The following is a 13,949-nucleotide window of genomic DNA, read 5'->3' as shown; positions in this document are numbered from 1 at the left end:
CATTCCATACACAAGCATAACCCCCAAAACATGTTTCTCTTTATATGCAAGTTAAATGCAGTACTAGCAGGCAGGGAGGAAAAAAGTCGGAAGTTTAAATTTTGCATATTGCTAAATGTTTAAACTAGCTTTGCAAATGCTGCAGCAGACCTGGGAAATCATGCAGGGACAGAGCTCAACAAACACATGAGGCTGGTTGCTGGGGGTGGAGCTGAGAAAAAGGTGGAGCTGGGAAAGGACATCATTAAGTTTCACTTGTATTCTGCTCCTTCTCTATTCCAGCTGCCACAAGAGCAGATCATGTCCTTACAGCAGCAGGTCAAAAATCCACAGCTTAAATATATTTTAATCACAATTTCCCTGATTTCAGACCAATTTCCCTGACTTTCCCTGAGCAATTTCCATTTCCCTGACTTTCCAGAAAGTGGCAACCCTGCTTCAGAGTTCGCTTCCGTGGAGTTCTGCGGCTTGGAGAAGGAAGGGGTTTAGAGGGACGGTCCCTTCGAGTGCCTTCCCCACCACCCCTTCACTGAGAAGAATGGAGGAAGAGGGCACCTTCTCCTTTAGGTCCCATAGAATGGATCCCCCTGGTCCAATCTTTCGTAAATTTAGGGCGGGAGGGTTGAGAAGAGGCACAATCTGCAGCAGAGCAAATTTGGTGCCAGTACCTTAAAAACGAACCCCTCCCAAACAGTGCCAGATAGCCCTGGATCAGTTCTGCATCGTACCTGAAGGGGCCACTGAATTTACTGAGTTCTTGGGTTAGGGAACACAGCCTGCTTCTTTCAGCCCAAGTTAATCCTACTGCCAGAATGCTTGGAGAAGGAAGGGATTTAGGGATTTACAGGGACAGTCCCTTTTAAGGGCCATTATATGGGTCCTCCTTGTGTGCGTTTCTTGATGCAGCAGAAGACTACCGCTCTGACTGAGTCTATTTCAGAGCTCCCAACATTAAAATTGTTTCTTCCCTGTGTGGGTTCTCAGTTGCCATCGAAGAGTGCTTCTGCAACAGCATCTCTTTCCACAGTCTGAGAATTCAAAAGGTTTCTCCCCTATACAAGCTCATGTGCTTTTGAAAATTCTCACACTTTCTGAATCTCTTTTTAACATTTTCTCCCCACGCGTGGGATCATTGATTTAGCCTAAGAGCGCCACTCTAAATGAATCTTCTCTCTCACTCCGAGCACTCAGAAGGTTTCTCCCATTTGGATTCTCCAATGCAGTAGTCTGTCCTCGCTTCTTCTGGGGCCTGTCCCATCGCCTGCTCCCCTTACCCTCATCGGGCAGCATGGGAGAACAGCTGCCCCTGCAGTAAAGGAGGTTAATGGGCCAACAGCTCTTCAGCAAGTTTAGTGTATGTGTGTGTGGGAGGGGAGAGAGAGTGGTCTCATTCATGGGGATGGTGTCCCTCCCTTAGGGCCATTTCCAAGTCCAGGTGTGGAGAGCCATGGATGGACATCGAGGATTCAAAAAGTTATCCCTTGTGTGTGTTCTCTGATGTTCTTGGAAGAGTCCCCCTCTCCCTGGACCTCTTTCCAAACTTTGATCATTGAAAAGGCTTCTCCCCTGTGTGGCTTCTCTGATACCTTTGAAGACTTTCACTCCACATGAATCTCTTTCCACACTCCAAGCAATCAAAAGGCTTCTCCCCTGTGTGGTTTATCTGATGGTATTGAAGACTGCAACTCAATCTCTTTCCACACACTGAGCATTCAAAAGGCTTCTCTCGTGTGTGAGTTCTCTCATGATACTGACGATGGCCTTTTGTAGCGAATCTCTTTCCACACTCTGAGCATTCAAAAAGTTTCTCTCCTGTGTTGGTTCTCTGTTGACATTGAAGAATGCCACTCAACATGAATCTCTTTCCATACTGAGTATTAAAAAGGCTCCTCCCCTGTGTGGATCCTCTGATGTGTTTGAAGACGGCTACTCTGACTGAATGTCTTTGCACACTCTGAACATTCAAAAGGTTTCTCCCCTGTGTGGGTTCTCTGATGCTTTTGAAGATTGCCACTCCAATTTAATCTCTTTCCACACACTGAGCATTCAAAAGGCTTCTCTCCTGTGTGGGTTCTCTGATGCTTTTGAAGATGGCCACTCAGACGGAATCTCTTTCCACACACTGAGCATTCAAAAGGCTTCTCCCCGGTGTGGTTTCTCTGATGCTCTTGAAGGTTGCCACTCTGATTAAATCTCTTTCCACACTCTGAGCATTCAAAAGGCTTTTCCCCTATGCGGATTCTCTAATTTGTTTGAAGAATGCCACTCTGAATGAATCTCTTTCCACACTCTGAGCATTAAAAAGGCTTCTCCCGTGTGAGTTCTCTGATGATATTGAAGACTGCCGCTGTGACTGAATCTTTTCCCACACACTGAGCATTCAAAAGGCTTCTCTCCTGTGTTGATTCTCTGATGCTTCTGAAGACTTCCACTCCACACGAATCTTTTCCCACACACTGAGCATTCAAAAGGCTTCTCTCCTGTGTTGATTCTCTGATGCTTCTGAAGACTTCCACTCCACATGAAACTCTTTCCACACACTGAGCATTCAAAACACTTCTCCCCTGTGTGGGTCTTTTGATGTTGAAGACTGCCACTCATACAAAATCTCTGTCCACACTTAGAAATTTCAAAAGCTTTCTCCCCTTTGTGGGTTCTCTGGTGTTGTTGAAGATGATCACTCGTAATTAATCTCTTTCTACACTCTGAGAATTCAAATGGCTTCTCCCGAATGTGGGTTCTCTGATGCGTTTGAAGACTGCCACTCTGACTGAATCTCTTTCCACACACTGAGCATTCAAAAGGCTTCTCCCCTGTGTGGGTTCTCTGATGCTGTTGAAGAGAGCCACTCTGACTGAATCTCTTTCCACAATCCGAGCATTCAAAAGGCTTCTCACCTGTGTGGGTTCTCTGATGCTTTTGAAGACTGCCACTCTGACTGAATCTCTTTCCACACTCTGAGCATTCAAAAGGCTTCTTCCTTGTGTGGATTCTTTGATGCGCTTGAAGACTACCACTCTCAGTGCATCTCTTTCCACACACTATACATTCAAAAGGCTTCTCCCTGTGTGTGTTCTCTGATGCTGTTGCAGATTGCCACTCTGACTGCGTTTGAAGACTGCCACTCTCAGTGCATCTATTTCCACACTCTGAGCATTCAAAAGGCTTCTCCCCTGTGTGAGTTCTCTGATGCGTTTGAAGATGTCCACACATACTAAATCTCTTTCCACACATCAAGCATTCAAATGGCTTCTCCCCTGTGTGGGTTCTTTGATGCGCTTGAAGACTGCCACTATGACTGAATCTCTATCCACACTCTAAGCATTCAAAAGGCTTCTCCCCGTGTGGGTTCTGTGATGCGTTTGAAGACTGTCACTCTGACTGAATCTCTTTCCACACTCTGAGAATTTATAAGGCTTCTCCCCTTTGTGGTTTCTCTGATGCGTTTCAAGATGGCCATTCCGATTGAATCTCTTTCCACACTCTGAGCATTCAAAAGGCTTCTCCCCTGTGTGGGTCTTCTGATGATATTGAAGACTGCCACTCTGAACGAATCTCTTTCCACACTCTGAGCATTCAAAACCCTTCTCCCCTGTGTGGGTCTTCTGATTACGTTGAAGACTGTCACTCATACACAATCTCTGTCCACATTTTGAAAATTCAGAAGATTTCTCCCCTGTGTGGGTTCTCTGGTGGTCTTGAAGATGTTCACTCGTAATGAATCTCTTTCTACACTCTGAGAATTAAAAAGGCTTCTTCCCTGTGTGTGTTCTCTGATGCGTTTGAAGATGTCCATTCTGACTGAATCTCTTTCCACACACTGTGTGTTCAAAAGGCTTCTCCCCTGTGTGGGTTCTCGGATGCTGTTGAAGAGTGCAACTCTGACTGAATCTCTTTACACACTCTGAGTTATCAAAAGGCTTCACCCCTGTGTGGGTTCTTTGATGCCACTGAAGACTGCCACTCCATATGAATCTCTTCCACACTCTGAACATTCAAAAGGCTTCTACCCTGTGTGGGTTCTCTGATGCCATTGAAGACTGCCACTCCACATGAATCTCTTTCCACCCTCTGAGCATTTATAAGGCTTCTCCCCTGTGTGGGTTCTTTGATGCCATTGAAGACTGCCACTCCACATGAATCTGCCACTCCACATGAATCTCTTTACACTGCACATGAGTGCCACTCCACATGAATCTCTTTACACACTCTGAGCATTCAGAAGCCCGTGTAGGGTCTCCTATGCTTTTGAAGATGGCCACTCGTACTGAATCTATTTCCACACTCTGAGCATTCAAAAGGCTTCTCCCCTGTGTGGGTTCTCTGATGCTTTTTAAGATGGCCACTTGTACTGAATCTATTTCCACACTCTGAGCAATCAAAAGGCTTCTCTCCTGTGTGGGTTCTCTGATGACGTTAAAGAATGCCACTCCACAGTAATCTCTTTCCACACTCTGAGTATTCAAAGGGCTTCTCCCCCGTGTGGGTTTTTTGATGATACCGAAGATAGACACTTGTATGGAATCTCTTTCCACACACTGAGCATTGAAAAGGCTTCTCCTATGTGGGTTCTCTGATGCTTTTGAAGATCGTTGCTCATACTAAATCTCTTTCCACACTCTGAACATTCAAAAGGCTTCTCCCCTGTATGGATTCTCTGATGCTTTTGAAAATCGCCACTCGTACTGAATCTCCTTCCACACTCCGAGCATTCAAAAGGCTTCTCCGCTTTGTGGGTTATCTGATGTGTTTGAAGACTGGCACTCCACATGAATCTCTTTCCACACTCTGAGCATTCAAAAGGCTTCTCCCCTGTGTGGGTTCTCTGATGCTTTTGAAGATTGCCACTACTCATGAATCTCTTTCCACACTCTGAGCATTGGAAAGGTTTCTCCCCTGTGTGGGTTCTCTGATGATTTTGAAGACTGCCACTGGTAGAAAGTCTCTTTCCACACTCTAAGCATTCAAAAGGCTTCTCCCCTGTGTGGGTTCTCTGATGCCTTTGAAGACTGCCACTCTGACTGAATCTCTTTCCACACTCTGAGCATTGAAAAGGCTTCTCCCCTGTGTGGGTTCTCTGATGCTTTTGAAGATCGCCATTCGTACTGAATCTCTTTACACACTCTAAGCATTCAAAAGGCTTCTCCCCTGTGTGGGTTTTCTGATGATATTGAAGACTGCCACTCCGACTGAATCTCTTTCCACACTCCAAGCATTCAAAAGGCTTCTCCCCTGTGTGGATTCTCTGATGATATTGAAGACTGCCACTCGTACTACATCTCTTTCCACACTCTGAGCATTCAAAAGGCTTCTCCCCTGTGTGGGTTCTCTGATGATATTGAAGACTGCCACTCCGACTGAATCTCTTCCCACACTCTGAGCATTCAAAAGGCTTTTCTCCTGTGTGGGTTCTCTGATGCTTTTGAAGACTGTCACTCCAACTGAATCTCTTTCCACACTCCAAGCATTTAAAAGGCTTCTCCCCTGTGTGGATTCTCTGATGATACTGAAGACCACCACTCGTAATAAATCTCTTTCCACACTCTGAGCATTCAAAAAGTTTCTCCCCGTTGTGGGTTTTCTGATGCGTTTGAAGATAGCCACTCGCACTAAATCTCTTGCCACACTCCAAGCATTCAAAAGCCTTCTCCACTGTGTGGGTTCTCTGATGATACTGAAGACTGCCACTCGTAATAAATCTCTTTCCACACTCTGAGCATTCAAAAGGCTTCTCCCCTGTGTGGGTTCTCTGATGATACTGAAGACTGCCACTCCGACTGAATCTCTTTCCACACTCCAAGCATTCAAAAGGTTTCTCCCCTGTGTGGATTCTCTGATGCTTTTGAAGATCACCACTCTTACTGAATCTCTTTCCACACTCTGAGCATTCAAAAGGCTTTTCCCCTGTGTGGGTTCTCTGATGATACTGAAGACTGCCACTCGTAATAAATCTCTTTCCACACTCTGAGCATTCAAAAGGCTTCTCCCCTGTGTGGGTTCTCTGATGATATTGAAGACTGCCACTCCGACTGAATCTCTTTCCACACTCCAAGCATTCAAAAGGTTTCTCCCCTGTGTGGATTCTCTGATGCTTTTGAAGATCACCACTCTTACTGAATCTCTTTCCACACTCTGAGCATTCAAAAGGCTTCTCCCCTGTGTGGGTTCTCTGATGATACTGAAGACTGCCACTCCGACTGAATCTCTTTCCACACTCCAAGCATTCAAAAGGTTTCTCCCCTGTGTGGATTCTCTGATGCTTTTGAAGATCACCACTCTTACTGAATCTCTTTCCACACTCTGAGCATTCAAAAGGCTTTTCCCCTGTGTGGGTTCTCTGATGATACTGAAGACTGCCACTCGTAATAAATCTCTTTCCACACTCTGAGCATTCAAAAGGCTTCTCCCCTGTGTGGGTTCTCTGATGATATTGAAGACTGCCACTCCGACTGAATCTCTTTCCACACTCCAAGCATTCAAAAGGTTTCTCCCCTGTGTGGATTCTCTGATGCTTTTGAAGATCACCACTCTTACTGAATCTCTTTCCACACTCTGAGCATTCAAAAGGCTTTTCCCCTGTGTGGGTTCTCTGATGATACTGAAGACTGCCACTCGTAATAAATCTCTTTCCACACTCCAAGCATTCAAAAGGCTTCTCCCCTGTGTGGGTTCTCTGATGATTTTGAAGACTGCGACTCCACAGGAATCTCTTTCCACACTCTGAGCATTCAAAAGGCTTCTCCCCTGTGTGAATTCTCTGATGCCTTTGAAGAGCATAACTCGCACTAAATCTCTTTCCACACTCCCAGCATTCAAAAGGCTTCTCCCCTGTGTGGGTTCTCTGATGCGTTTCAAGATGGCCATTCCGATTGAATCTTTTCCCACACTCTGAGCATTCAAAAGGCTTCTCCCCTGTGTGGGTCTTCTGATGATATTGAAGACTGCCACTCTGACTGAATCTCTTTCCACACACTGAGCATTCAAAAGGCTTCCCTGCTGTGTGCGTTCTCTGGTGCTTTTGAAGACTGCCACTCGTACTAAATCTCTTTGCACACTCCAAGCATTCAAAAGGCTTCTCCCCTGTGTGGGTCTTCTGATGATATTGAAGACTGCCACTCCACATGAATCTCTTTCCACACACTGAGCATTCAAAAGGCTTCTCTCCTGTGTGGGTTCTTTGATGCTTTTGAAGACTGCCACTCGTACTAAATCTCTTTGCACACTCCAAGCATTCAAAAGGCTTCTCCCATGTGTGGGTCTTCTGATGATATTGAAGACTGCCACTCACACCAAATCTCTGTCCACACTTTGAGTATTCAAAAGGTTTCTCCCCTGCGTGAGTTTTCTGATGCTGCTTAATACTACTACTGAGACTGAATTTATGTCTTGTCTCTGAGTATTCAGGTGTCCCCTGTTTCTTTATTCTTCGATGCGCAAGAAGCTGTGATCTATTTCTGAAATACTTTCTGCACTTAATGGATTTGCTTGCTTTCATTTTTCTGTTCTTTGGAAAATATATATTCCACTGTCTTCCGTCACACTTCTCAGCCATACAGTCACCTTTCTTTCTCTTCACTCTGATTGGATTCCTAACATTTTTATTCAAGTCTTCATTTTTAACTTTATCCGGCATTTCCTGATGAAGTTTCTCACCCTCCTCATTCCTCTGATCATCCTCTGCTGGAATAAAGAGAGAGAAACTGTTAGCACTTGGGAAGGCTGGTTAGATCCAAAGGCATCTATGGGACTGCAGGAGAAAAGGACTGATGGCCCTTTGGCTTCATCCAGCTGGACTGATCTTAGCCACCCCCCACCTTCCCCCAAGAATATCTGGTATTTAAGGACACCTCCCCCACCCGTGAAGAACTTCTGCTGAACTCTTGCCCAGAAGGAGCTTCTGAGCCTCCAGATTAAGGCCTCCCTCCCTCCCTCCTTACCCCCCGGCCTCTATGATTGTACCAGACCAAATGTGGCTTAGAAGGGAATCAGGAATCTCCTACAGTTACTTCTGGCCCATTCTCTTGACATAAGAGTGAAGGTCACTCACTCTGAACCAACTCATTTGGGAAGGAGACATGCTCTTGGGAGCCTCTAGAACAGCGTTTCCCAAACTTTTTCCCGCTGTGGCCCAGTTATTTTTACTTCTCCTTCGTGGCCCACTAAAATTTGGGGGTGGAGCCAGGAGACTTTGAGGGTAGAGGGGGAGAAAGGAAATTATGTACAAACAAGACTAAAACTATTGCAATGTTTTGTTTACGAAAAGTATAAGAATAGTGGGATTTTGCATTGCAATTTTTAAAATAAAACATCAATAAAAAAGCACAAGGATCACACAGCAGAAAACTAAAAATATAAAATGCTCTCAGCCTGGGAAAACGTGAAATGGCAGGGGGGGGGGAGAGAGAGAAAGACAGAAAGTGAGAAAAGGGAAAGAAAGGAAAACATGAAATGGCAGCCTGGGAAAACATGAGATGGCACGGCATTTCAAGCTTCTTCCCCCCCACTCCACCCCACTCTACTCAGATTAGCAATGGCAAGGGAGGGAGGGAGGAAGATAGGGGAAAAGACTAACTGACAGAGAGAGAGAGGAAGGGGAGTGGGAAATAAAGCAAATAGGGAAAAAGAAAGACTGACTGACAGACAGACAGAATGAAAAAGAAAGAACGAAAGGGAGGGAGGGAAGGGGAGAGAGTTGGAAACAGAGGAAAAAAAGAAAGAGAAAGGAAAGAGGAAAAAGGCAAAGGGAGGGAAGGAGTGAAAGAAAGGGGGGGGGGGACAAAAGGAAGAAAGAAAAAGAAAAATGGAAAGAAACGGGATGGGAGCAACTCACCTTTTAAACTGCTGACTCTAGCAGCACAAGCAGGGCTGGGTCCCCTGACCTCATCTGGCCAAGGGAAGTCAGGCATAGGTCCCCCCACCCCGCCTCCTCCTCCCTCCCTTCTCCCCCCAGGTCAGTTTCAGGCTGCTTAACGTGCCCCTCCCCCCTGGTCGGTGGGGAAAGCAACGCTGAGCTCTCACTTAGCACAGCAGCAAGCCGGCAGCAGGTTGAACGTACGTCCGAAAAGGCCACCACCGCTGCTCCCTCCCCCGCACTTCCTGGCTGGGAAGGAAGCGTAGGGGAGGGAGCAGCGGCAGCAGCCTTTTCGAACGTTCGTTCGACCTGCTCCTGCACTGAGTCAGAGTTCAGCCCCATTTTCCATTCCGGGGAGGAAGGGGTGCCTTAACCAGCCTGAAATTGACCTGAGGGGGTAGGGAGAAAGGGAGGAGTCATGAAGGGGGCGCAATGATTTGGGGAGGAGGTGTGGGGGGGATGGCAGGCCACTGGAGGCCCCGTAATCTGGCACTAAGGCCAGCGTGGCCGAGTGCCGGGTTCAGACCCTGCTGTTGGGAAACACCGCTCTAGAAGAACCCTGAAATCTGTCTTCGAATGCAAGGCCGTTCTTTTTCTCCACCAGTTTCTCTTATACTTTTGACTTCTTTTGCAGAGAGAGAGGGAGACAGAGAGAGAGAAGGGAAGGGAAGATATTAAAGACTAAAAATTCTTCTGGAAGGTCAGCACCACAGTCCAGATAAAAGCCCGGAATCTGACAAAGTGAATGCAGAATGGCATAAAATCCTAGTTCCCCCAAGGGTTACAGGTATTAAGGTGTGATTTGTGGGTGTTCATAATATGAACCTCCCTGCAGTTAACATCATCATTTCTTTCAAGGCCAGATCCCGGAATGTGGTCATTGGTTAATCGTGAGAACCTTTATCCTGTTCTGCAAACAGGAGGGTGAGGGGATGAAGATGCTCAGGGGTGGCCCAATGCCCCATGGCTCCCAAGGCAGACTTGCTGCCTGGCACCCTCCCCCACAGCGCCTCCCCGTGGCTCTGTGCTCTCTCCCACAGCTCCATGCCCCCTCATCCCGCCGAGACTCCTCCTCTTCCCTCCTTTTCCCACCCCATGTCGATTTCAATGCCGGAACTGGCTCTAGTGCCACGTTACGGCTATCTAAAGCCCTCCCTGCACCGATAACTTGATCAGTAGCTAAAACCACGCCACGGGGCTGCGCTCGCAATCTGTCCTCCCCTCCCCACTTTCTGAATGGGAGAGGCATTGAAATTGACATGGGGTGAGGAAGGACGGGAGGAGGAGGCGGGGGCGATGTAGGCATTTGCCTTGGGGGAGGCCAAATTTGCCACCCCTGCCTTGCTGGCGCCCTAGGCAACCGCCCAGTTTGCCTAGTGGGGGAGCCGGCCCTGCGGATGATGCTGAGTCTCTGGAAAATTCCATCCAGCAGGACCTTTGATTGGGTCATTCATACCACCTGATCCTACAGAGGCAAAACTATAATATGGGCATGGATGAGAGGGAAGCCAGGCTAACTTCATGCTCCTGGGATGCTAGTACACCTGGATGTTTCCTTGCTGCATCATGATGAATACATCTCTCTGGAGTAAATTAGGCTCCGGTTGCAATACTGATGGTGCAACAAGGAGTGCCGTTTAGGTGCTTCCTATCAGACAGAATAGTTAGCTTTTTTTTGTTTTACTGTTACTGAGCTGCAGAAACTGTGCTGTTTTGTGATGTCTTATTTCTAAACCCTTAATGTACTTTATTTTTTAAAGGGGTCTGTTTTACTTGTGTGAAGCCAGTGAATCGGGTGTTGCTCAAGTACAAAGAGAAGTGACCCAGGGGGACCCAGGCTTTGATCCTTCACAGGATCATTTCCAGATCACAGGCAGAGCAAATGAAATCCTATCCAGAGGGAAGGGTGTGTTATGAAGGCTGGAAACAGAGCAAGAAGGATCTAAACCCTCCAGCGTTCTTTTGAGGGACTCTCATCCCCTTTGTCCCAGGTCAACATACCTTCTCTGGCTTGGGGGATGGCCACAACACTGGCCTCAGTCGCCCACCTGCAAGAAGACCCACCTGGACACATGAAGTGGCCTTAGGCTGAATCAGCCCCTCGGCCCACTGAAGTCAGTAACCTCAGGCCTGCAGCAGTTCCCCAGGGTCTCAGGCAGATGTTTTTCCTTTCCTTTCCTTTTTTAACATATGATAAGTTTATTTAAAACAATTCCACGTTATGCAGAACTTTGTTGGATGAAGTCATATCAAGTAGATTAATTCCATATTTAACAAAATTCTACGATGCATAAAGTACTATGATACTACATATGACATGGTAGAACATCTTATTTAGCATTTCAGATAACATCCAGTTCACCAATCAATCTATAGATAGATAGATAGATAGATAGATAGATGATAGATAGATGATAGATAGATGATAGATAGATAGATGATAGATAGATGATAGATAGATAGATAGATAGATAGATAGATAGATAGATAGATAGATAGATAGATAGATAGATAGATAGATAGATAGATAGATAGATATCTTATTAAGGATAAATTAACTGGTTATTGGGGCAGAGTTTTCGACTCTTAAGCGAAGAATAATCCCTCGGTCCAATGAAGTCAGTATCCTCAGTCCAGCGGCAGTTTTCCCAGGGTCTCAGGCAGACGTTTCCCAATCACCTCCTACCTGATCTTTTTCAGTGGAGATTCTGGGGGTTGGGCCTGGGACCTTCCTTGGGAGGTGGGGAGCTCTCCTCCTTTGGGGTTTTTTAAAAAGAGGAGAGGACTCTCAATGAGGGCAGGAAGCTACCAGCTAGACATGAGGAAAAGCTTTCCATAGTAAGATTTGTAGAATCAGCTACCCCGAGAAGAGGTGAGTTCCCCCTCCCTGGCAGTCTTTCAGCAGTGGCTGGACAAACACTCATCAGGGATGTTAAATCTCGGCTGATCCTGCATTGAACAGGGGGCTGGATTAGATGGCCTCTATGGCCCCTTCCAACTCTGTGATCCTGGGATTCTAACAGAGGCTAGACGGCCATCTGACACCAATGCTGATTCTGTGAACTTAGGCAGACAACGGGAGGGTGGAAAGGAAGGACTGCATCAGTGCTTAGTTCTTGCGGGGCTTTCTTACATGCCCAAGGAGATGCGACTGCCACTTTGGAGTCAGGAAGCAACTTTAGCCAAGGTTTGTGGAGGGGGGGGGGGGGTTGCCACCCTCTGGGCCTGCAACAAGGGCAGTCCTGAATCCCCGGCATTTTGTAGGGGGTTGGACTAGATGATCCTGGAGGTCAGTTCCATTTCTATGATTCTATGAACAGGTGAAGTTTCCTTACACTGAATCAGACCCCTGGTCCCTTGGAGTCAGTATCATCCTCTCAGTCCAGCATTGGCTCTCCAGGGTCTCAGGCAGAGTCTTTCATTTCACCTCCTACCTGATCCTTTTCATTGGAGATGTTGGGGACTGAACCTGGGACGTTTTGCATGCAAAGGAGATGCTCTGCCAGGGAGCTGCAGCCCCGCCCGAAGCAGTGGGAAGGGGGTCAAAATGATGCATTGCTATTCAATATTTGGATTCATTCCTCCTCACAACAGCAGAAAGTTGCACCTTTGGCACCTAGGAAAGATCCTTACCCAGAGAGGCCACGTTCCCATAGTTCTCCAGCATGACTTCCCTGTACAGAGCTCTTTGTCGGGGATCCAGCAGGGCCCACTCTGCCTCCGTGAAAGAAACGGCCACCTCCTCCAAGGAAAAAGGACCCTGAAAGAAAAAGAATATCCCTTCTTCTTCAGAGATTCCACCCTGGAAGGGAGTCGTCTGGGAAGGTACAGAAAGGAAGGCTTGGGATGGGTAAATGCAACAGCATTCAAAGGATCTCTCTCACGGACCCCTTGTAGAAACAGAAGGAGCTCTCCTGAGAAAGGAGGAGGGACCCAGGCTGTGCCCCCCCTGCTCATCTCTCCTACCTGGATTGGAGGTGCAGCGACTGTTCCCACACCTTGGAAAAGACAACGGCTCAACAGCATCTCTTCACTGCCTGTTCCTGAGACAAAGGAGGGAGGGGGGGGTGTTTGCTTGTTTGTTTCCTGGTTCACACACACATTATTCCCAGAGGTGTGAAACCTTCTGCTATGTACACTCAACTCGTTTTTAAAATACTTTTTACTACATTCTGAGAGAGGCAGAAGAAAAGCACCAGGGACCTCTGAGCCTTAGGAATTATAAATACTGACAATGTATTTCAGACTTCCATCAGAGTTGTGTTTGCTCTACAAAGAGGGAAATGAGGAGTGGAAATGCAATGGCAGGAGATAGCACCATCCTGTTGGACCAGACATGACTAGAACAATTCTGGGGATTTGAGGGTCATAGGAATGAGCTTTCAGAGTGTCTCTAGGGCATGCTGAATTGAATATGTTTTATTTATTGGTACTGTAACGTTTTAATGTTGTAAGCCACTCTGAGCCCGCCTTGCAGGACAGGGCGGGGTATAAATCGCAAATTAAATTTAAATTAAACCAGGTTTTCAACCTCAACATGACATCACATCTGTCCCAAGTCCCACCCCAAGACCCTCTCCAGTGCTGTAAATGCTGGGCCAGAGCCTGCCGTCCCTACTCCACCCCCTGCGACCCACAGCAGCCCCCCAGATGACCCTCCAAGCACAGGCACGGAAGGAAAATGTTTCCATGATTATTGGCCCACAGGGAGTGGTTTTAGAGCTCTGCTTTCCCAGAAGGTGGAGCTTCCCTTTTGAGGTTTGCCTGCCTTCCCCTCCCCAGGGAATCTGAGACCTTTTAAGGAAGGAAGGGGAGAGATGAATTTTTAAAGTTATGGGATAAATGGTCCTCCAGGAGTTTGTCTGATCTTTTAGAGACATCACAGTGTGTGGATATTAGTGCCTACAAATATCTCTGTGTTGCTATAGAAATATGCATTTACCCCCCTGACCTGACCTCTCTACCCATCACCTTAAAAGCCTCCGCAGGAACAAAGAGTCCTTACCATAGGAAAGGGCATCTTGGGCACACTCCACCGCCTGCACCCTCTGCCCCTGCTCCAAGGAAGCTCCTTCTGCCTCAGGAATTGCAGCTTCCA

The 13,949-nt window shown here is 47.0% G+C and overlaps 2 protein-coding genes across 2 annotated transcripts in view; one reads left to right on the top strand and one right to left on the bottom strand.

Annotated features, from left to right (window-relative positions):
* LOC132572129 (zinc finger protein OZF-like) overlaps positions 1-13,949 on the top strand; it is a 1,123,325-nt gene that overhangs the window by 490,807 nt on the left and 618,569 nt on the right. The window lies entirely within an intron of this gene.
* On the bottom strand, positions 125-13,871 carry LOC132570927 (zinc finger protein 345-like). Its single transcript, XM_060237562.1, has 5 exons — positions 13,857-13,871; positions 12,485-12,611; positions 5,654-7,392; positions 4,711-5,581; positions 125-150 (listed from the first exon to the last, which is right to left on the bottom strand). Exons 1-5 carry the CDS (start codon positions 13,869-13,871, stop codon positions 125-127), a joined length of 2,778 nt encoding a protein of 925 aa, XP_060093545.1.

This window comes from Heteronotia binoei, chromosome 5 (genome assembly GCF_032191835.1).
Source record: "Heteronotia binoei isolate CCM8104 ecotype False Entrance Well chromosome 5, APGP_CSIRO_Hbin_v1, whole genome shotgun sequence".
NCBI classification, from domain to species: domain Eukaryota; kingdom Metazoa; phylum Chordata; class Lepidosauria; order Squamata; family Gekkonidae; genus Heteronotia; species Heteronotia binoei.
This window is presented reverse-complemented; position numbering and strand designations above follow the sequence as displayed.

Coding starts and splice junctions, on each gene's coding strand:
- LOC132570927 (XM_060237562.1), bottom strand. Junction 5,582..5,653: donor ATCATCAGAGAACCCACACA/GTGGAGAAGGCT, acceptor CAAACGCATCAG/AAAACCCACAACGGGGAGAA. Junction 151..4,710: donor AGCGGAGAAGCCTTTTGAAT/GCTCGGAGTGTG, acceptor ATGATTTCCCAG/GTCTGCTGCAGCATTTGCAA.